The following is a 21206-nucleotide window of genomic DNA, read 5'->3' as shown; positions in this document are numbered from 1 at the left end:
CTAAAATTGGCTGAAAGAGAGAGAACGTGAATGAGTAGCCAGGACAAAGGCAAGGCTTTTCCTAGCAACGAACTTACATTGATAAAAATGGTAGTGGGTCAAGCTCCATGTAAAACACTGAAAAATTGGAGAGGGTTTATAGAAGAGCCATGAAAACGGTGAAGAGACTGGAAAACACACTGTATAATGGAAAACACTTCCATCAAAGCAGAAGTTGTAGATGTTTGTCTCTGCTGACAGGAGCAGCAGAAGTGTAATAATAGAGGGCTTTTTAGTCCAGCTGGGAATGGAATAATGAGCTGCAGTAGCCAGAAGGTACGGCAGAAAAACTTTGGCTGGAAAAAAGCTGCAATTTTTTGAGTGAGGTTAATTAACTGTTGGAATACCTTGCTCCTGCTACTGGGGATTTCTAAAGCAAAATGGAGCGTCGATCTAACTTAATGTGTTCTGGTTCATTGTCTCTCAGCTCCTTTCAGGGAAATGTGAATGGACTCCTGGAACTGGAAGCCTCATAGCTTCATCAGGCTAGCATTAGTTTAATTATCAAGAGATGAGCATGAAAATGGAAATAATGTTCTTGATCAAAAACAGCTCTTGATCAAAAACAGCTCTTGAGGGTGGGAATACAGAAAAGTCCTCTAGGATCAGCTATGTAGGAAACTAGATTTATCTGGAAGGTCTTTTCTTGGCTGACTTGGACCTTGTAGAAACTTACCTGGATGCGTAAGCTGCATTAAAATTCTGCCTTTATCAGCAGTGGCACTGGCTGCCCTTCCAAAGATGAGGCCCAAGAAAATCTGTCCATCCAGGCTGTAAACAAGTAGGAATATTGCTCCTTTAATGAATAATGCAGTACTGGGGGAAAGGTCCTGGCTTTAGCTGTTGATATCCAGATCAGTGTAATGCTGACTAGTGTCGACAGAGGAAAAAATGCTCAGTGCTGCTTAACGCAAGGACCATTTCTTGCCAGCAGCAGCATAGCTGGGAAGAATGACAAGTTGCTTGAAATGCTTTTTGGAGACCCTAATAACCACATGCCTATGCAATTTCCTTGCTTTAGATTATAAGCCAAAAGTGCAGATTATTTTTGAGATTTTTTCTTAGCATTCTGTATTCAGATGTTGAATGATTTTTTTCCACTTGTCTTCAGCTCAGCCATGACGCTGTGACAAGTTTCTTTTGGTGTTATGGAGAAAGATCTGGAAATGAAATCATGGGATGGGCTTCACGCTCTATGAATCAAATCGTAAAAACCATTTTATTTAAGAGGGATGGCGTGGAAGAAGATGCAAATGTTGATTTAATGAGAGTAGAGCGTATATCCCAAGGCTTTGGTAGGGAGCAGGTGCAATTAATCTGAAAGGAGATGAATGGATAAGAATGCAAGGGCAGAATTGTGAATGACCCTAATGGTACAAAGCCTGAACTTCTAAGCATAAGTGGAATTTACATGTGATAAATATCATACATATATATACACGATACATATATAAAGTAGAATGCTCCTAATTCTAAGTACAGTGAATAATTAAGTGGTTTCTAGTTTGCAGTTTGAATGAACAAACCTTAAAGCAGTGAGGTGCATGGCTTTGTGACTTTTTCTTAACCTTTGGTGTGTTACAGTCAGAATATACCACGCTGTTCCTTTAGGAAAGAGGGTGAACAGCAGTGATTCACTCAACCCTGAAACACAGGTCCTGGCTCTCTGTTCTGAACACACCTGTCCAAGGGCAGCTCCTGACTCCTCGTAGCTGGATGTCACTGCCCAGGCAGCATTAGAAGGGACATTTGAAGTGCTCTTAGCAGAAGGTCCAGCTTTGCATGGCCAAGCACATCAGCTGTGAGATACCATGAAGTGTGAACTGTTAGACTGAGTGTCTGCACCACTAGTGTGAACTGTTAGACTGAGCGTTTTAGGAACCGCTGTCCAAATCCAGCGAGGTTAATGCAGGGGTTAGTGGAAGGAGGTGGGTAACAAACCACTGCTCGCTCATACAAAATTGAAGCCACTCTTTTGGGAATTTATTTGGAATTGCTGGTTGTTTTAATGTTGTCTTGGGTTTATCTGTCCAACACATACCAGTTCTGTGTTTCATTAGAACAAAACAGTCTGTGTTTCTGTATGTGTTGCATGGGACTGAGCTACTGTATTCTGAACTATGTGAACCTTTCCTTTTTTTAACCTTAGATCTTTTTTTTTCCTTTTCCTTTGCCAATCTTGGTAGGAACTTACTTAGGTAAGTAAATTGCAATTTTAACATTGTTTTTATATACAACAGAATTTTAAGCAAATGTTAGTCTAGGTGGTATTTGGTACAATTTATGGTGTGTTCTGCTTGTTGCACTTGCATTCCTGAAGGTTTATAGCCTTTGATTGTTAGAAGCTGGACACTCAATCTGCTCACAGTTGTAACACACTCTTGGCAGTTTAAGAAAGAGAAAGGTACTAAAGCCTTCTTGTAGGCTTGCAAAGACTGTGTATGTGTGTATATGTCAACACACGCTTTTTCAAGTGAACCAGTAACTTGGAAATAAAATTCTTGTTCATCAAGCCTCATTCATGCATGTTTGTTTTTTATTTTTAATAGCTTGCTCACAAATGTGGTACTGTTGGTGTTTTTGTTCCTGCTGGGAAGGATGGAATCCCAGGAGGAAGATTACTTTTGAAAAAGGAAAACACATAAAAAGTGTGGATTTGGAAAGCAACTTATTGTAGTATAGCCTGTATCTTAAACTTTTGAAAGAATTGACTGAATTCTCTGTGTTGATTGTGACTGAAGATGTGCTTATGAACGTTGCTGCGTATTGCATGTTCTGCATGATACTTCTCTTAGGTAAGCAGAAGTAAAAACAAAATGCTATGTGTGACTAATTGCTTGATGTCTGGATGGAGGAAAAAAAGATTAGGTTCACACGAGATGAAGCACCTGTATTTTTGTACATGGTGGATATGCTGAAGCTTGGAGTTAGTAAGTTCTAACAACTACAAATTAAACAACTTCAGTTTATTTCCAGTGGCTGGAAGCTGGGCTGTTCTTCCTTGATGCTAGGGTCAGCTCTGCACAGACTTCTGTGCCATGCTTTTAAATTGTGAATATACAGGCAGCAGTGTGAAGGTTCAGGTGTGGTAAAGCCCTAAAAGATTTCTACTAAAGTAGAAAAGAGGCCATGGTTGGTGCTTATTCTGCAGCTTCTTGGTGCTTGATGTAGTAACTACCCGAAAGCAGCTCCAGTCTGTGCTGGGCACGCTGCTCAGGGTTTGGGCTCCCCTCCTCAACACGGCACTTAGGCGTTGTGTGGAGTTGGCCTCAAAATAATCGTCATAATAACCAAACCTCCTGCAGCTGCAGTTCAGTCTGTAATATCTGAATGGCACCACTCATTAAATCTAAAGAGTTAGCCCCAAACGCGATGAGGTTGTTCCATGGGCAGAACCAGGTAGGCAGACTGAGAGGGGGTGTCTGCAGGAGGATACTTCAGGAAGGGAAGGTTCATTAGGCCTTAGGAGCCTGCTGTGGCTGTTTTGGACTAAAATCTCCTCTGTAATTGTGCTTTTATGGCTGAGGAACAGTTCTGAGGTCGTGGTCACTAAGTTGGCAGGAGTGGAGGCATGCGTTGAGGGTTTCCATTAGTCTCTGCACTGTGGTGAGTTGTTTTGTTGCGTTTCAGTGATGATGTAGCCTCATCTGTGGCAAAGGATGTCTGTGCTTATCTCCGGATATACATCCAGTTTACCACGTCTTCACTCAATCCTCTGGGACTTCCTCTTTATTTCAATGTATAGCACAGGCTTTGGCAGGAAGAGCTGTATAGGAGGAGGTTTTCCAGGGCCTCTTTTTTTTTTTTTTCTCCCCATGCTACAGAAAATAAACAAAAAAAACACCATATACTCTTGCATTCTTAGAACATATTCCAATTTCTTTGGCTGCAAAAGACTGGAAGACCTGCTTGGAGCCATCACCGTAGACCTTTATGCTTGGGCTATTCAGTTCGGTTAGTTCTTAGAGGCGCACGTCTCATCTCTTGCACAGAAGCCACTGAACAATTCTGGGTGAGAATCCATTGTTTCCAGTGCAGATGCATCCTGTTGACTTGACAGCTGTTCTGCAATGGGTTACAGATGCTGAGCTTTCTGCTTCTCCTAGGTGGCTGTGACGGATAAAGGTTGTTCACTTGGGAGCAGCGCTTCAGCTGTGCATGTACTTTAATTATTTTTATGGCAAACTGAAGCTCGTCTTTTTTGTCTGTTTTTATATTGATTCCTTCCAACTCCAATTATCCAAGCGTGACTAAAGGGGAAATTCACAGGTAGTTAAGATTAACGTGTTAATTGGTACGTTATGACTCAGATAGCAAGAACATAAATTGTACTGAAACTGTAACTTTCTGTGCCTTAATTTACCGGAGCAGAGCTTTGTCAAGGGGAGCTTATCCTGGAGGTTGTAGCTTTTGGTGAGGAGCGTCCCTGTTTTGAGACCACTGTTTCCTCACTGTTTGAGGGCTGAAGCTTTGGGGCTCAGAGCTGGAAGCGGTTCTTTGCAGCCCTCGGTCGGTGTCAGTCTCAGCATCTCGTTATGGAATATTCTGGGTTAATTCTGGTGCTTAGAAATAGCAATTTTAGTGTCTATTGTGCATCCAGAGCTAGTCATCACAGCAGCAACCGCCACATATCGGCTGCTCCTGGCATCAAGTGCGTTCTTAGTAGGAGAAAAGAGCTAATCCTAAGTGTGGTTAAAAAGAAATACGTGGCTTCAATCCAGGGACCAGCATCAGTGGATTTACATCTCTCAGAGCTCCCGCGAAGGAGGAAAATGCTATCTTTCTGGTACGGAAGGGGGAGGGAAAAAAAACAAGCGCTTTGGGCCGAAGCCAACAGATTCAGGTTGCATCCTGCTGGCTGTGCTGTTTCCCAACATCCGTGGGGCTCTTTGTCCATCTATCTCCGATGGCTGCTCACAGCTGTGTTTTGCATGCGATTGCTGCTCCTGTGTTTTTTATTTATTGAAAAAAAAAAAAAAAAAAAAGTGTGATTATCTGGCGCTTACATTGCCTTTGTCAACATCCAAAGGTTGTTGCTGGTCATCTTACTTGGTGCCTGGTACATCTGTTCTACAGATCCGATGGAAGCCTTTTGGGCAACTATTTCTTTATCTCTGTGCATACCTAGGCACTAAAACGTTGCAGAAAGTGAAGCTGTGTCTGTGTCTTCATGTTCAAAGTAGCTAACTGCATACATCTCTCCAGAATTAAAAATAATCTTGGTATAAACCATTGATTTAACGTGATGGCACGATGCTCAAAGTGTCCCTCGTTGTGTCATTCTCCTTCCCAGTATGTTACTGTGCCCTATGTTTCCTGGCATCCTTGCCATGAATACTTTGTGTTTGCTTTTACCAAGGCAAACTTTGAGGAAATCTGTTGGAGTATAGACCATCAGCTGTAAAAGTCCATTTTTGCTGGGTTATAAGAAGGCTCTGCTGTTTCATCACAACTTAGCTGGCTAACAATGGGAGATTTCAAAAGCCAAACCAAGAGGACAGTGCTGGGAAGCTTGTTATGAATGTGAAAGCAGAATTCCTACTGACAGCTACCTCTAGCCAGTGACAGCGTTTGTAGTACCCGTTTTGCTTTGTTACACTGCCCCTTTTGGTTTTCAGCCAGAAGGGGCTGAGAAAGGTGGTTTGGTGCATTGATGTCAAAGAAATTGTGTTTTATTGGAGCATGCATCTCAGGAAAACTAAATGGTGGTAACAAGTGTTTGTCTATTAGATCCTTCTGTCCATTCTGTGCTATTGCCATCCCCTGCTGCATTGTAGCAGCACTTTGCTCTCATGGCCCAAGACCTTTGTGTGTCCTGCAGGGTCTCGTAGATGCACAGCTCAGTTTGGTGCACGCGTGATGGGGAATCTGATGGTATGGCAAGTGGCAGTCTAGGAAAATCCAGCCTTGGTGCTTCACGGTGCTGTTTGTGATGCTGGAGGAGGGCTTTGTGTGGAGTGCTGTGCTCTGTGATGGATGGAGCTAAGCCTGGGGCAGAGTTTACTGGTGGTAGGTTCAGAGCAGTCTGTGTGCTAACAGTTTGTGTCTCGTGTCTGAGCTGGATCGTTCCCTGGGGATCCAGGGATGATAGGAGAGATTGTGTTTGTTGCTGTCTTGACAGTATAATACCTTCCTCTTTCTCCTCCTTGATATCAGTGAATTCCTCAAAAGCTAAAGCAGAACATCAGATTTTCTCAAAGCCTTGAGGAAAACGTCAGATCTGACAGAGGAGATGGACTTGCAGCGGTAGTTTGAAGAAAGGTGTGAGAAACTGGAGAAAAGACTGAGAATGAAATGTGCTTTTAACGTGGGGGCTCTGCTCGTCAAACCATGTTGTTAAGGAAGCTCTTAGTCACGTTCCAAGGAGGGGAGAAGTTAGCGTGGTAGAAAACTCTTTATTTTTAGCAAAACAACACCGTTGCGATCATAGTTGCGTGTTTTGATTTTGTACTTTTTCTGTCTTGGAAAAGCAATGGTCTTACCAGCTCTATTCTCTTTCCTGTTTGTTAGGTCTGCCTAACCACGGACAAACCAGACAAATGGTAAGAGAATGTTCATTTAACCAAAACAGGGAAAAGAAAAAAGAATGATTATTAACCCTCTCTAGATAGCACACCCCATTAAACCGTAGTGCTTCACTTCCGTCTTTGCTGTTTGCAGCTGGTCATACTTCCCGAGCCATTGAAAAGTTGAAAAAATGAAGGAAAAATAATATTTTGGGGCATATGAAAGGTCCAAGTGGTCAAACAAAATTTAAACCTCAAATCAATCGATGTTCTGTTCAAAGTAATCTCATTGACGTGTTTTGTTTGTGCTCGTAGAGAAACTGAGTGGCTGTTCATAGCAAAGGTCTGGAGGTGTTTCTAGGTGGAATGTGTTTCACTTGAAGGAGGAAGGCTTAAATGATGGAAGGATTTGTATGGAAAAGTTTCTGTTTTTTATTTCTTTAGGAAGTTGGTGTTTGAGTTGTCTTCTGGGAATGCTTGTTCTGTTACGTTCTGTTATTTTTCTGGAGTAAACATGATTGCTAGCCTTTCATCCATTACGCTGAGTTTTATCAAAAGACAGAAGCAAATAGCCAGTCTGATTGATGCATCTCTGGCCAAATGCTTTCTCATGAAACTCACCTCGGTGTGAAGGGGCCAGCACAAGGGCTCTGCACCACTTCACCCCTCGCTGATGGCTTATGTGAGACCCTGACGTTACATCTCTGCTCATGGGAGAGAACTTGAAGCATAATTTATTTTTTTTCCCCCCAGAAAAGATCTGCTTCTGGCGTTGATAAAGTGGCGTTTGCCTCAGTAGGTGAGCTGCCACGATGCATTAGTGTCAGCAGAGGCCCTCTGACATGGGTAAATCAGCAGCTCTGAGCTGTGGTCGCTGCAGAGTGATCACAACGATGATTAAATCTAACAATGTTCTGGGACGGCGGGCAGTATTAGGAGGCTATAGCTTGAGCATGCTAGGCTGCTTGTAATAACGAAGCGTCCGTTTGGCTTGGTACTCGAGCATCCGATAGGAAGTAGTAAATTGTATTTATTTATTCCTCGTTGCATTTAGCTCCACTGCTTGTCACCGAGGAGACTGGCTACTTGTTTGTGTCTGCTGCATAAACCAGCTCAGTGCAGGGGGACAGATCTGTGATGACCCAACGCTTCTTAGCTGCAAGGGAGGAAGCCTCGAACTGCCTGGATTGCTTGATAAAATATGCCACTGATCCCGAAGGGCCACGTTTAGGATGTGCCATTTGAACCATTGTTCTGTGCAGGTAGAGAAAAGGCGACCCCAAAGCAGCTGGGTGCCCCTCCTAGGTATTTCCAAGAACTGTCTCTGGAGTTGTTCTCCTGCCTACATAGCACATGGGGAGAAAACGTCCTTCGCAACACTCACAAAAGGATTTTCTTGGAGAAATCTGGAGATGGGGGAACAAAAGCCTTTCACTTGAAGCCTTTTCCTTAATAAATTTCAAATATAAAAGCACTTCTTGAAGTATTTCAGTGGTTTGCCGTGGTGCCAAAAGTGTTGTGTATAGGATGGAGCTGGGCAACTAAGAAATAAAACTTATTGCACTTGTATGCAACAGCTTAGGATTTTTACAGGTGGGATTTTGTTTGTTTAGCTCTCCAGTCCTCCTTTTCTACAAGAAGCAGATATGGCTAGTATAGTCAATTAAGGCTGGTCAAAAAATTCATTGATCCTTTTTTTTCCCATCCTCAGATAAAATGTGAGAGATGCAGGGTTTTGCTGGTTTTGTTTTTTTCACTCCTTGATGGACAAGCCAGAGTCTTCCCTTCTGAAGTCAACGTGCAGAACTTTGGCTGGGCTTTTGCTGTAACCTGACATTTATGGGCTTGAGTACTTCATGTCCTCACCTTTCCTTTCGAGGTGGATCTCCCCAGCCAGATCTCCCTCTGTGCATGCTCAGTTTCCCATTTCATGCTCATCTGGGGAGGTGTTCTGGCCCGTTACGTACCAGCATTAAATTTCTACTGTGGCATTTTCTGACCAGCTTTAATTTACACATATCCATTTTCCTGGGCCCTCATTTTGTATCTCCCCTGACTGTCCAGTGTTACTGATTTCAGTGGGATTTCTCAATGCGCTTATCAGCAGGAAGAGGGGCAGCAGAACTGGACTTCAAATGATCAAGGACAGCTGCATTTGCGAAGCTTAATCCTTTGCTCCCTTGTATCTGCACCTCTCTTAATAACAGCTCATGTTTTTCCAGTTGAGTGGAAGGGGGCTACTGCGGGTTTGGAAGATGGTAGCTGATTTGCAAAGCAAATATGTTATATTTGGGAAATCCGGGTTGTTCAATGCTCAAAATGATTTCACGATGAAAGGTGTTACGCTTTGTAAATCTAGATTTACAACTTTTTACAACTTATTTAACAATGTACAACTTATTTAATGATGATAGTATATACTAAAATATTAACCTCCTGAGAACAAAAAGGATGTGGGTAAGTTTGGGACCCCAGGGTAACTGTAAATTCTGTTTTTTATATTTCATGCTGTGTAGCTAGATTTCTTTACCTGAAATCACTAGAGTTGCTCTAGGTTTATGGTAGTAGCTGAAGTCTAAGTCTTATGCTCAGTCTTTCAAGTTTGATGTCATGTTACAGACACAAAAAGCAGATTTTTGGTGATGCCTTCCATTTATTATTTGTCCTGTCGCTGGAGTATTGCTGCCCTATTGTATATCGAAGGTGCCTAACTTCTACTGCTTATGGACAATTGCTTTTTTGTGAATTCTTTATTCATCTGTGGGCAAGAGGGTATATACTCACCAGAAACTCTCAACAACTAACATGAAAACTTTCAACTCTCTTTTCCTTTGTTTGAGTGCTTATCACATGCTATTGCAGGTTTGTTGCAGTCCATAATTGTACTTTTTTATGTGTCACGTCAGGGACCAAGCCGAAACTTGCTGCTCAATGGGAAATCATACCCAACAAAAGTCCGATTAATTCGTGGTGGATCCATGCCTCCAGTGAAAAGGAGGAGGATGAACTGGATTGATGCACCAGATGATGTTTTCTACATGGCTACCGAAGAAACCAGGTAAGAAGCTTGGATTTTTCAGAGGATTTAAGGGAAGTCTTCTGGTTTCTGTTCCATGCAGGGATCTCTTCAGCAGATCTGCTGCTGCAGACTGGATGCCGACACAGCTTTTGGTGTTTAGGTGGATAAAGGCTATGATAGATCTAATCATGTCTGATAGGCCTAATCAGGCACTTGCATTCCAGAGAAAGCAGATCCTTCTTCTTGAGCAGTTCCTTTAAGATGTTGGAAATGACATGGGAGGAAGACTGAGGTGGAGACTCACGTGATGTAGACCCATAGATGCCTTTGGAGGTCCTCCCTCAGTGTCTCGGAAGAAGAGTAGGGCCTTCTGGCTCATGGGTAAAGCTGAGGGTCTGAGCCTCCTCTACACAGGGTTCTCTTTGCTACTAAAGCTTTTTTATGTTTGCATCCACCAAAAACTGCTGAATTATGCACAACGTTATCCATTCTTGCAGTAGTCTCTACCCGGGTACAGATTGTTTTGGCCACAATCATTTTCTGAGGCTCCACACGCTCTGAATGCTGCCTTGTGTGCTGACATCTCTGCTGTAGTGCTTCCCAGAACACTTCTCCTCAGCCTGCAAAGCGTTTCAAGTGTCAAGTGACTGCTCTGTGGGCCTGTTACAAGGTGGGCTTTGAACACAGGCTGAGATGGTGATGTCCAAGTTGCATCTGTGCATCTCACCCCGGTTCTTATCTCTAGTCTGCCTTTCTCTTTTCCTTCTCTGGTCCTGCAAGGTGCTGCGAAGGTAAGAAGTGAGATCTCCAATATGAATGACAAAGCAAAGGGAGAGAAATAATTCAATTTTGAGGGCATTTCTTTTTTCCTGTTGTCCTCTTGCCCTGGTGAAGGGGTGCTGGGATCCTGTTACAGATCTGACAAATTCACGTGCCGTTGCAAACGCAGGGTTTTCAGTCTCTGATTCAATCCTCGGATGCTCAAGGCTTATTTCATAATCCTACGTCTATAAAACACTTCTTGACATCTTTATTGTCCAAACCACAAGAAATGCTGTAGATTTGCAGTAGCAATGTCTCAGAACTACTACGAGGTCCTGCTCTCTGGTCAGTACAGAACAGAGAGAATATTCATCAATATCAGGCATGAGAGCTACTTGCTGCGGGGGCACAGAATTGTCTGCTTGTACAGGACCACGGAGCGTGGCAGGAAGGATCAGTGACTGACGCATCTCAAACAGAAATCGTAGCACAGTGATAAACATCAGCTCAGTGAGACGGTATCTCTTCCATTTAAAAAGAAAAAAAAAAAAAAAGGGAAAAAAAAAAAGAACAGGCTTCTTTGTCCAAGAGCTTTGCTGCTTAGCTGACTGATCAGAGTGCTGAAAAGAGATGTTTGGCAGCCTGCTGAAAAGCAGGGAAGCTTGAGCGATGTAGCTTTGTAAGCGGCACGGGTTTTCTGCTGGGCGTTTCACCTCGAACTTTTCCCTGAACCATCTGCTGCATTCCAGCATCAAGAATGTAAGGCTTGTTTGTGAGCTCTGAAACAATTTGAGCTTTGTGTTGGCTCCGTAGCAATCAATCTGACTGCAATATCTGCATATCATCCTCCAGCTGAGGGTCAGGCTGTGTTTTCTGTCACAGAAAGTAGGTTCTCCTGAAATTTTACCCCCCCTCTCTGTCTCCTTTTGTGTGGTGCTGCTGAGAACGGTGCTAGAAAACCGGATAGCTTTGAGGGAGCAATGAGAAAAGTTGGTAGATTGAAAGGAACAAGTCTTTGAATGCAGGCCTCGCAGTACGGAGCTCGGCACGTATAATTTATGCAAGTGGAGGCAGAGTGTGACCTGATCAGAATCTAGAACTGCTGAGAGACGTATTTCTGGTGGCGGTGTCTAACAGCACACACAGACACGGCAAGAAGCTCCACTGCCTGCAACAGTAAGGCAGCTTCAGCCAAGTGAGTCTGAAAAATCAGCACATCGAGGTTCCCCCTGCTCCCACACGCTTCCACCCGGCTCTCTCCTTTCCCCACCCCATGTCCTGTCAGCTTTAGAAGAAGCAGGGACACAGAGCAAAACAGAAGACCCATCTATTCTTATATATGTAGAAGGTTTGTTCTGTTCAGTTGGGCAAAAAGCACAAGGAGGAAACCAAATCGGACTGCAGCCGATGGAAAATGATCACCTGAAGGTGTTGGTTTGTCCGTGCTGGTGGCACGAAGGGCATATTGGGGGTTGGGGGAGTATTTTGTCCAGCTTCTTCTGAGAATGTGTCTTTTTAAGAGAAATTTGGCCCCAACAATGCCGAGTAATCAAAAATACAAGGGACGGATGGTCCAGTAGTGGATTGTAAAGCCATGTGGCTGCCCTTCCTCCAGTGCAGTGCCAGACCTCTCCTGCTGGGTTAAACCTTGAGGGAAGGAGGCTGTGAGGACAGGCTTCCTCATCACCCCTCATCATCCCGGGCCCTGAGCTGAAGGGAGGCTGTGTGTGTATAATGGGTCCTGGTGGGCTGCTGCTGTGAATATTTAGCACCTTCCTTTCTAATCTTTGACCACTGGAACGTGTTCTGGAAATGATTTTCTCATTTTAATTATATCGTACATTTTATTGTTGTTGCTGCGTTGCCTTTTTTCAAGGCACTTCCTCTAGCCCTAAGCCTGGTGTTGTCCGAAGGAAGCGAGTAATCATTCTGCATTGTTTCTTTCCACCTTGTTTTTCTAATTCCAAGCCTGCAGCGTGTCCCCCTCTGTGTTTTACTTTCTCTCCTGACGGAAATCTGCTTCCTGCCTCTGACCAGACTCACTGCCAGCCTTGTAACGTGTAGGGAAACTTAACAAATGCAAGACTTGAATATCGCCCGTTCCTAGGTCAGACACATGCAGAGAAGAAGGGGGGACACCCTGTTAGTGGTGCTGGGGAAGGACAAGTCCCCGGGGTTGGTTCCCTCGTTAGTGACTGTCTCAGCCTCGGGGCACAGCTCGTGGGAGACGAGATGCTGCCGGGCCGGGTTCCTGTTGAAGAGGCAGCTGCGTGCACCTGCTTGGAGCGGGAGATGTCTGAGAGCTCTGCTGGAGATGGATGGGCAGGCGGGGAAGCAACCGAGGTTGCCAGAAGGGATTTGTTGTAACCAGGCTTTGGAAATTCCCACAAAGCTGTCCGCAGCACGTTGTGCCGGGTGTGTTTGCATGCACCAAAGGAAATCAGCGGTGTGGGAGCTGGCTGCCGTAACTATTTCGTGTGTTGTGCTTACAGCAGGAGACCCCGGTCCTGTGAAACTGCAGCAGGGCGTCCTCTGCTCCTCTCCAGGGACAGGGAGAGGGCTCTGGACCAGCGACAGCAGTTGCCTCTTCACTGGCACGGCTTACACAGGGCAAAACAAAAGTTCCCTGGGGCAGACGCTGCCAAAACAAACAGCAGCAGCCGTCCCCTCAGGGAGCAGCCCCTGCGTGTGCAGGCCTGGCTTCCCTCGGGGAAGCAGAGAAGCCCACAATGCCTGAGCCCTGGGTCTCTGTAACAGTCTCCTTTCTTCCCTTCTGTCTGCAGGAAAATCCGCAAGCTGCTTTCCTCCTCCGAAGCCAAGCGAGCCGCCAGACGCCCTTACAAGCCCATTATCCTCCGGCCCATCCAGGCAGTGCAGCTGCGCCAGCCCATGAACGATGAACCCATAATCATTGAGGATTAACACATGCTGAGCAGCGCTCTGGCCGCCGGTGGATCTGCCCGAAAGAATCTCTCCTCCGATGTATACTTGAGTTTCTATGGCTACAGCATTGAACTAACTGTTGAAGAGAGGGAACTTCTGAGGAGCTGTTTTGCATCTTTTAAACCCTTAAAAGGAACTCAGCCCTGCTCTGAGCCTCTGACCACAGACTGCTCGCTCTCTCTCTCTCTCTCTCTTTTTCTCTTTCTCTCTCTCTCTCTCTCGCGCGTGCTCTCTCCTTCTCTCTCCTTTCTTTTTATTTTTATTTTTGGTAGCCTATTTTCCCCTTTGCTTCTACCCCTTTTGTAGACAGGGGGAGGGAAAGTAAGTTTAACTTATTAAGAGAATGTGGACTAGTACTTTTTAGCTTTGTTTCCTCTTCCGATGTACGAAGAGCTAGAACCCTTCATTTTGTGACTGAGCTCTCGTTGCAAAGCCGTTTTTACGAGGCTGTGTTGTAAGATTTTTTTTTTAATTTTGTGGACGGTGCCATTTTTTATTTCATTTATATTATTTCTTTTGTAGATAAATTTCCAACCTTTAACCGATATTTGGAAATAGGAGCTGAAAGCCAGCCCCAGGTTCAGCCAGTTTTCTTTGGTCCTGTCCCTTCTGTTTTTTGGATAATTTTGCACGGCCAGTTGTGCTCATGCACAAGACAGCAACAACTCAGGCTGAGAAAGGAGTGAGCTAAGAACCGAAGACCCTTGCAGAACATTACACTACCGTGTGCAGTGGAGGCCAGGCTACCCGAATTAGGTGTCCTTAACTCTAGTCGATCCCTGGGAGATCTGGCTTGCAGCAGTTCTCTCTGTAACCAGCAGTTTGCGTGCTGCCTTCTCGCTGACGCCTGGAACCCTACGTGCTGTCGTAGCACCGAGACCCAGCAGTAGGCCCAGCAGTGCAGCAAGTGTAATGAATTGCTTTGCTCTGGCTCCAAGAGTCAAGTACACCAATGCCCAGGGACATTTTGCTTAGAATTCTGAACCTGTTTGTGCATCCGTGTTTTTGGACACATCTCTTCCCCAGGACAAAACCTGGTTCCTCTTAAATTGCGTTGCTGTACGTTTCCCATTTGGACGGGAGTTGAAATTACAGCTGGGTTTTAATTTGAACACATTGTGTCTGAAGTTAAGTGTTTTATTTTTTTCCCCCCCCCTTGACATTTCTTGTGTTTGAGGTTTCTTGCATCTCTTGAACTTCTTATGTATTTGCAAGTCTGTATAATTTCTTTTTCATATGTCTTCTCATGGCAGTGCATTTGCTGAATGCCCTGCTCTGTTTTTGAAAGGATGTAAACTATCATTTGCAACTTGTGCTGATCTGTACATGTACCTGCCTCCAGCAGACACAGCATGTAATAACCCCCGAGTCATTCCATATGTGTCAGCAGTGAGATGAGCCAAAGTTGTATTTGGGTTATCACAGTCCAACCGTGATTCTGTGCAGCTCTGCTGACCCCCCCCCCCCCGGGTTAGACAGAAAGGAATCCCCACAAAATGAAAACGATTCAGTTAACTTTACTTAATAAACCTGGAAAGTGAGCTTTTTGTGAAACATCTGCTTTTTGTCTCTTGTGGAACAGCTGCCGGGGCCCTTGCTCGGGGTGCCCGCGCTCCTTCCTTCCCCCCCGAGGGCTGCGTTGTGCTCCCCGCTGTTCGCGTGGCCGTGCAGCCGTGTGGAGCGGGGCGAGAGCCGTTCATGGCTCCATTCCCCTTACACGCCGTTTACATATTTCTGACGCTTCCGAATCCCACTTCCTCCTCCTTTCAAGCACCGCAGCAGATGCCACGCCGGAGCTCTGAATGAGCCTTTTGTCTGCCGTGCCTCGTGCATCGCACCCAGGGGTGGCACGGCTCGGACATGTGGCAGGAGGAAAGAAATCCCTGGGGGTTAGCAGCTGAACCTGCTGGCGTCCAAGTGCCTCCTTCCTACGTTTCTACGTTTGCTCCTTGCTGGGGTAAGCAGTGGGATCTGCCTGTCCTCGGTTGCTGCCTGGGAGTGGCGAGGTTTACTCTGGCTGCGAGTAGGTGTGCAGCTTAGCAGAGGTTTGTCCTTTCACGTTTTCCTCTCCAAGACTTACAAGCAGGAGGGGCGGCCGATCCTGAAGGATACTCGGTGTGAAGGGCACCGAGCTTACCAGACAAAAAGCCTCCGGGCCGCCCGCGAGCACGGTGCAGGACGGTGCCAAAGTCCTCTGGCAGTTCTACTTCGCCTTCGTCGGCCTGCGGCATTAATTCTGGGTACGTAAGAAATCCTGCTGACAGCAGGAAGGTTTTGTAACACTTGGCTTTTCTCTGCAAGGGAAAGGTCTCCGAGGAGTCTCCCTGTTGCAAAATGAAATCTGAAAGAGACGGCTTTGAAAGGTCTGTGTCCAAATCAGCCCCAGCCCATCCGCAGCAGGACGAGGAGCTGATGTCTGAGCTATTGGTGGGAGATGAGGAGAGCTCAGGGCACACGAAGTGGCTCAGAGAAACCACTTGGGGGTGCCAGCTCTGCAGTTTCCACCGACTTAAAAGCTTTCCTGGAGCGGCTCCAGAGGTTACTTTGGAAATGAGTCCGGGCAAGTAGAGAGAATATCCTGTGCTGCCGTGACTTTGAAGGATCCCTCGCGTGGCCTTTAATGTGGATGCCATTTTTAAATATATTACAGCAGGCTTCACTCCCTCGTGTTTCACCGCCTTGGTTCCGTTTGTACCTGCTTGGGAAGAGGCCTGGGAAGGCACCTTTAGCAACCACAGAAAATGAGCAGGTCTCAACAAGTGCCACGAAGCGGTCGGTCCCACCGCTGACCTGTCCGAGCCTGAGCCCTGCCTCTCCCAGACCAACCTCTCCTCTGCTGAAAATCACGTTCTCATTCCCCTGCTGCTGTTGCAGGGAATGTCTTTAATGTTTTTATCTATTTATTTTCCTGCTGTAGAGCCTTGCAAACAGGTACACGCAGCTGGGGCAGCAGTTATTTTTCACTGTCCCCTCCACCTCCTGTGCAGCCCTTGAGAGGGAAGGGGACAGCACGTGCTCAACGGGGGGAGCCCCAGCCAGATGATTTGGGGTAGGTTTGCTCCACGATGCAGAGCCAGGAGGAAAAGCAGCTTGCTTTGCTCTTTTACTCTGGGTTTTTGCACCGTGCTGGCTTGTCAGTATCCGCTCGCAGCGATCTGTGCTCCTGGCACGGCAAGGTGAGGGCAGCACGCTGCCGGTGACAGCGCTGCTGGAATAGCGTGGAAAGAAAAAAGCGCGACCAAAACTCCCGACTCTGCACCGTGAATCCCTGACGGGGGGGGCGGGCTGTAACCGGGACACTGCTGTGGAGTTGTAAAGCGAAATACATGCCGAAATTCCCTTTGAAATGGAAATTTGGAACCTGTGCCAGCTCTGCTCCAGGCTCTGGATCCTCGGCGTTACACAAGCCAGAGCTTGGGCGGACGCTTGGCGCGAGGACGGAGCCGGCGGCGAGCCGAGGGGTGGCGTGGGTCGGTGTGCCCCAATGCCACCCAGTGCCACCCTGCAGGAAGGCTGTGCCCGAAACCTTCCAGTCTGCTTTGAGACGGAGGGAGGAGGGGTTTAATGCAGAAGCAGGACCCTCCGTGTTTTCATTTCGAGGGCTTAAAACCACACCGAAGCTGAAAGGAGCGTTGGCAGCGGCGTTACGCTGGAAATGAGAACGCTGCAAGCGGGCAAGCTGTGGCACGACCGGCTCCTCCAGCTGCCTCATTACTGCTCCGTTTGTTTGTGTTTTTTCTGTAAATGTGCTGCTCGGTGAATGCTTCTTCTGTGAGAGCCTACAACAGACAATGGTGATGGGATCAGCCGTGATCCCCGCCCCTGGGGCACGAGCACGTCTTCAACAAGCGTGGTCCTCGCTGCGCATCCCCGGGGCCCTTCCTGGGAACTGAAAGGTTCAGGTTTGGCCCTGCACGTTTTGGGTTGGAGCCCGGTAGGGGGACCTGATGGTCACAACGCATCCGGGGAGGCAGGCAGTAAACTCGGATGGGCCGAGCAGGAGGCGCTGCGTGCCCCGAGCCGCTTTTACCGTGGGAAGCCTGCGAGGAGGAGCGCGGGAAGGCCGTGCCCCCCTTGCCCCGCTTTCCCAGCGGGTCAGCCAGCTTCGCCCTGCTCCTGGCTCGCTTGGCAAATTCCTCAGGAGCAGTGAGCCTGGCCCGGGCCGGCCTCTCCGCCTCCGCTCCCTGCTCCCAGCCCCAGCAGGTGCCGGCGCGAGCCCCTCGCTGTGGCTCCAGCTCGGTGCCGGCAGCTGCAGGGCTGGGGCACGGCAGGCGGCGTAAAGCAGCCCGAGGTCGTCCCCGTTCCCGAGAGGAGGGACAGCGGGGGCAGGCGGGAGCAGAGGCAGCTGGCGAGCGCTCCTCCGAGCAAATATTTAGCATTTTTATGTGCCTGTGTCTGGGGGCTGTGGAGCCAGGCTCGCAGTGCCCAGAAATGTCTGTTTTCTCGGCTCATTCCAGAGGCGGCTGCTCAGCCGGGCTGCTTGGGCAAGGGGCAAAGTCTGCAGGGCTGCAAGGGGCCAGGCCCTGCATCTTGTCCCTGCTGGGGCCAGGGCCTCGTCCCCATCTCCTCGGCCTTGGGAAAAGGACGAGGACAGGGCTGAAGCAGCCTCAACCCTGCGATTTCACCGCCTTCGTGGTGCAAGTGATGGTGCCGTGGACCCAGCCTCCTCCTTGCCTGCGGGGAGAGGCACCTTCAGCGCCCCTCACTGTAGGATTTGGCCACGTCCCCTCATCGCAGACGGCCCCGTGCCGCCTCCTGCAGCCAGGAGCTGAACTTTGCCACCAAAACCGCCTCCGAGCACAGCCTGTGCCCGGGACACCCCGTCCTCGCCATGGAAGAGCAGGGCCAGAGCCAGCACTGGCGAAGGGCCAGCGGTGCTGTGCCCAGCCGTGCACTGCACACTCCCCCCTTGGGTGCTTTGCTGCCTTTTTTTGGGGTTTCAGACCCATTTTTGGGTGCGTATCCCACCTCACCGAGGCGTAACACCCGCTGCCTGAGCTGTGCGAGCTCTGTGCTGTGCCACCACCCTGGCGCCCAGCCTCGTGCTGGCACCTCGGGAGCTGCCCTTTGGGAACTTCTGCGCGGCCCTGAGTGGGTCCTCAAGGGCTGCTTGTTTGTCTTCCCCTCGAGCAGGGCACTCGGGGAAATGCCTTGAAGTCAAATGGGTGCTTGGGCCCAGTAAGTGCTGGCAGCTCGGAGCCAAGGAGATGTTTATAGCAAGGAAAGCAGCTCGCTGCTGTTATCAGGAGCATCTGTACCCTCATTTAATTGTCACCACACGTCGCTGCCCCGTGCTGGGAGCTACTGGTGGTGTCCAGGAGCGCGTCTTCCCCAGGGAGAAATCCTCAGCAGTGCCCAGCCCGGGTCCCTGCTCGTGTGCCATGAGCCAGGCGCATCCCAGCAGCCCGGTGCCCCCCAGGCCACGGTGACAAACCGAGGGCTGAGCCCGCAGGGACGGCGGCAGCGTGGAGGCTGCAGCCCCCTGGGAAGGGGACGCGGGGACATCCTTCCTTTGTCACTGGCAAGGACGAGCGGGCAGGACGCAGCCCTGCTTATCCCGGGCCCCGTGACAGCGCTATCTGCCCTGCGATACCCACGGGGCCTGGGATGCCTTTTAAAGGAGAGGAGCGACAAGTGGGGGGCCGGGGCTGCGCGCAGCGGGCGCGGGGGCGAGGTGGTGACGTGCCGAGCCCCAGGCGCTGGCATGTGCCGCCTGATGAGACCCAGGGCCCGCCAGCCCCGGCACGCTGCAGCCTCTGCCCCCCACCCAGGGGCCCTAAATTATGCTGCGGGGCTTGTCCAGGGATGTGGGCGCTTTAGGAGGGACAAATAACCCCATAAACTGGGGGACCCCAACATCGGAGGACTGTGCTCCGATGGCTGTCCTCTGGGCGAACCCAGCAAGCAACAGCTTTTTTTCCCCCTTAACCTCCTTTTTCTTTTTTTCTTTTTTTTTTTTTTTTTTTTTTTCCCCTAAATCCTTTTCCCTCCAGTCTCTTCTCGCCCTGTAACGCATCCAACTGATCCGAGGTGCCAGAAAATGTGAGGGAAAGGCGCGGAGGGGAAGGCTGCGCAGCGCCGGCCCTTCCGCCGCGTTCCCATCTGAAGGCAGGCGGGAGAGCGGAGGGGAGCCGGAGCGGGGGAGAGGGGTGAGCCAGAGGCGAGGCAGCTGGGGGGCAGTTAGCCCTTATTTATTTCTTGCCTTCCCTTCGCAGCCTGGCCGAGAGCTCTCTGGTTGACCTGCCCTAGGACGAGGTCCTGGCCGGCTCTCCGGCTTCCTGCGGAGGCGATCCCGGCCTCGCGGTGCTGTGGGGTCGGGGAGCTCTGCTCCCCCTCACCCCTTCCCAGCAGGGCTCCCCATCAGAGGAGCGGTGACCCAGGAGCCCTGCGCGGTGCCGTGCAGCTTCCCCAGCCCATGCAGCCAGCTGGCGGCGGCGGCTTAGGGAATCCCAGGGCTGGGCTGGGTGAGACCGCAGGAAAATGGGTCACCCGCTGCCGGGGGGGGACGGTGGTCCCCTCGGAGGGACACCCCCGGCGCTGAGCGAGGTGCGTGGCCCACGTCGCCGCACCACAAAGCTCCCCGGGGCTCGTGGCTGCGGGAAGGAGGCTTCGTGCCTGTTGTCAGGGAAACCCGGAGCTGCTGAGAGAGGGAGGGAGGGAGCCCCCGATTTTCTGAGGAAAAAGGCAGAGCCTGGGGAGTGTGCCCCCGGTGCCACCCCAGTCACCTGTCCCGCCGTCCCCAGGCCCTGGGTGCGGGGGCACGCGGAAGCTGAGCGGGGGCAGATTAAGAGGGGACAAGCTAAAGCCACTTTGCTCCTCAGCGAGCATATCCGCTTGGGATTTAGCGCATTTGCGGGCAGGGATTCGCACCTTTAGGTGATTTGCCTTAAGTCCCCCCGGCCCGTGTGCGCGAAAAGCCCTCGGATGCTGCCTAAGCCTGGGGTTTCGCCTGCGGCTGCTCCGTGTGTGCGCACTGGGGGGGTGCAGCCTTCCTCCTCCTCCTCCTCCTCCTCCTCCTCCCTGTTCTCCTCCTGCCTCTGTAGCCAGCGAGGCTGGGGCACCAGCTGAGATTTCCAGCTGCTACGGAGGGATTCGGACAGCAGATGAGCAAAGGCTGAGCCCTGCTCCTCCAGAGCTGTCCCTCGCAGCCTCATTTTGCAGAGGGACTTGTGCTGACGGGCCTGTGGGGGAAGTGCGGGGCCCCCCAGCCCCTTTGGGACCAGCGTGGGGACACAGGAGCATGTAGGGTGCGGTGGGCTCGTGCCACAGAGGGACCAGCAGCCCGCAGCTCCCCGCCTGCCTGCGGTGGCCACCGGTGCCATGGGAGCACCATCCCCATGGTGGGGACGGGGACCCTGCTGGTGACAAAGCCCCGCGTTGTGGTGGCAGCAGCTGGGCCCGGAGTGACGGGGCCGCCTGGCCACCGCGGGTCCCCACACCCTGCTGGGGTGCGTGGCCCTGGGCGCCGCTCGGCGCCGGGGTTCGCCGCCCGGTGCCGTCCCCGTGCCGGGGGCCGGGCGGCTGCGCGCCAGCTGACGGCAGAGAAAGGAGGAATTATCTGAGGAGAGCAGGGGGAGAGCCGGGCTGCGGGCTGATGAATAATGCAATGAAATGGGCTCCGCGGGCAGATTTCCTGTTGACGGGTGCCGGGCTGGGGACGAGCGAGGCCGCGGGGCCCCTCGGTGGGGCTCCCCGGGATCCCCCTCCTGCACCGCGGGGCTCCCCGCGCATCGCTCCGTGCCGGAGGGATTTTTGACATGGCAGTTCCCATGGCAACGGAGCAAAATGGCGCGGGGATTCACTGGCAGGGGAAAGGCCCCAGGAGCACGCGGGGCCGTGGGCAGCGCTGCTGTGCTGGGCTGTGCCGTGGGGGTACGGGAGCCCTGGGGGGGAGACGTGCCGTGCTCCACGCCTCGGCGTTATCTCTGCTCTCGCCC

General features: G+C 50.0%; 1 protein-coding gene across 2 annotated transcripts in view; it reads left to right on the top strand.

Moving 5' to 3' along the window:
* The window catches only part of MTA1 (metastasis associated 1), an 80905-nt gene extending 66095 nt beyond the window's left edge, over positions 1–14810 (top strand). Inside the window, exons 18-20 of one of the 2 annotated variants that reach the window (XM_082766061.1) lie at positions 6550–6581; positions 9452–9603; positions 13110–14810. In XM_082766061.1, the coding sequence (XP_082622187.1) occupies positions 6550–6581; positions 9452–9603; positions 13110–13248 (323 nt within the window). In that variant the 3' untranslated portion in view covers positions 13249–14810. The remainder of the gene's footprint in view (positions 1–6549; positions 6582–9451; positions 9604–13109) is intronic. The other variant, XM_082766062.1, reaches the window with a different exon arrangement.
* The last annotated feature ends 6396 nt before the right edge of the window (positions 14811–21206 follow it).

Source organism: Aythya marila (genome assembly GCF_965140915.1).
Source record: "Aythya marila genome assembly, chromosome: 8".
NCBI lineage: Eukaryota > Metazoa > Chordata > Aves > Anseriformes > Anatidae > Aythya > Aythya marila.
This window is presented reverse-complemented; position numbering and strand designations above follow the sequence as displayed.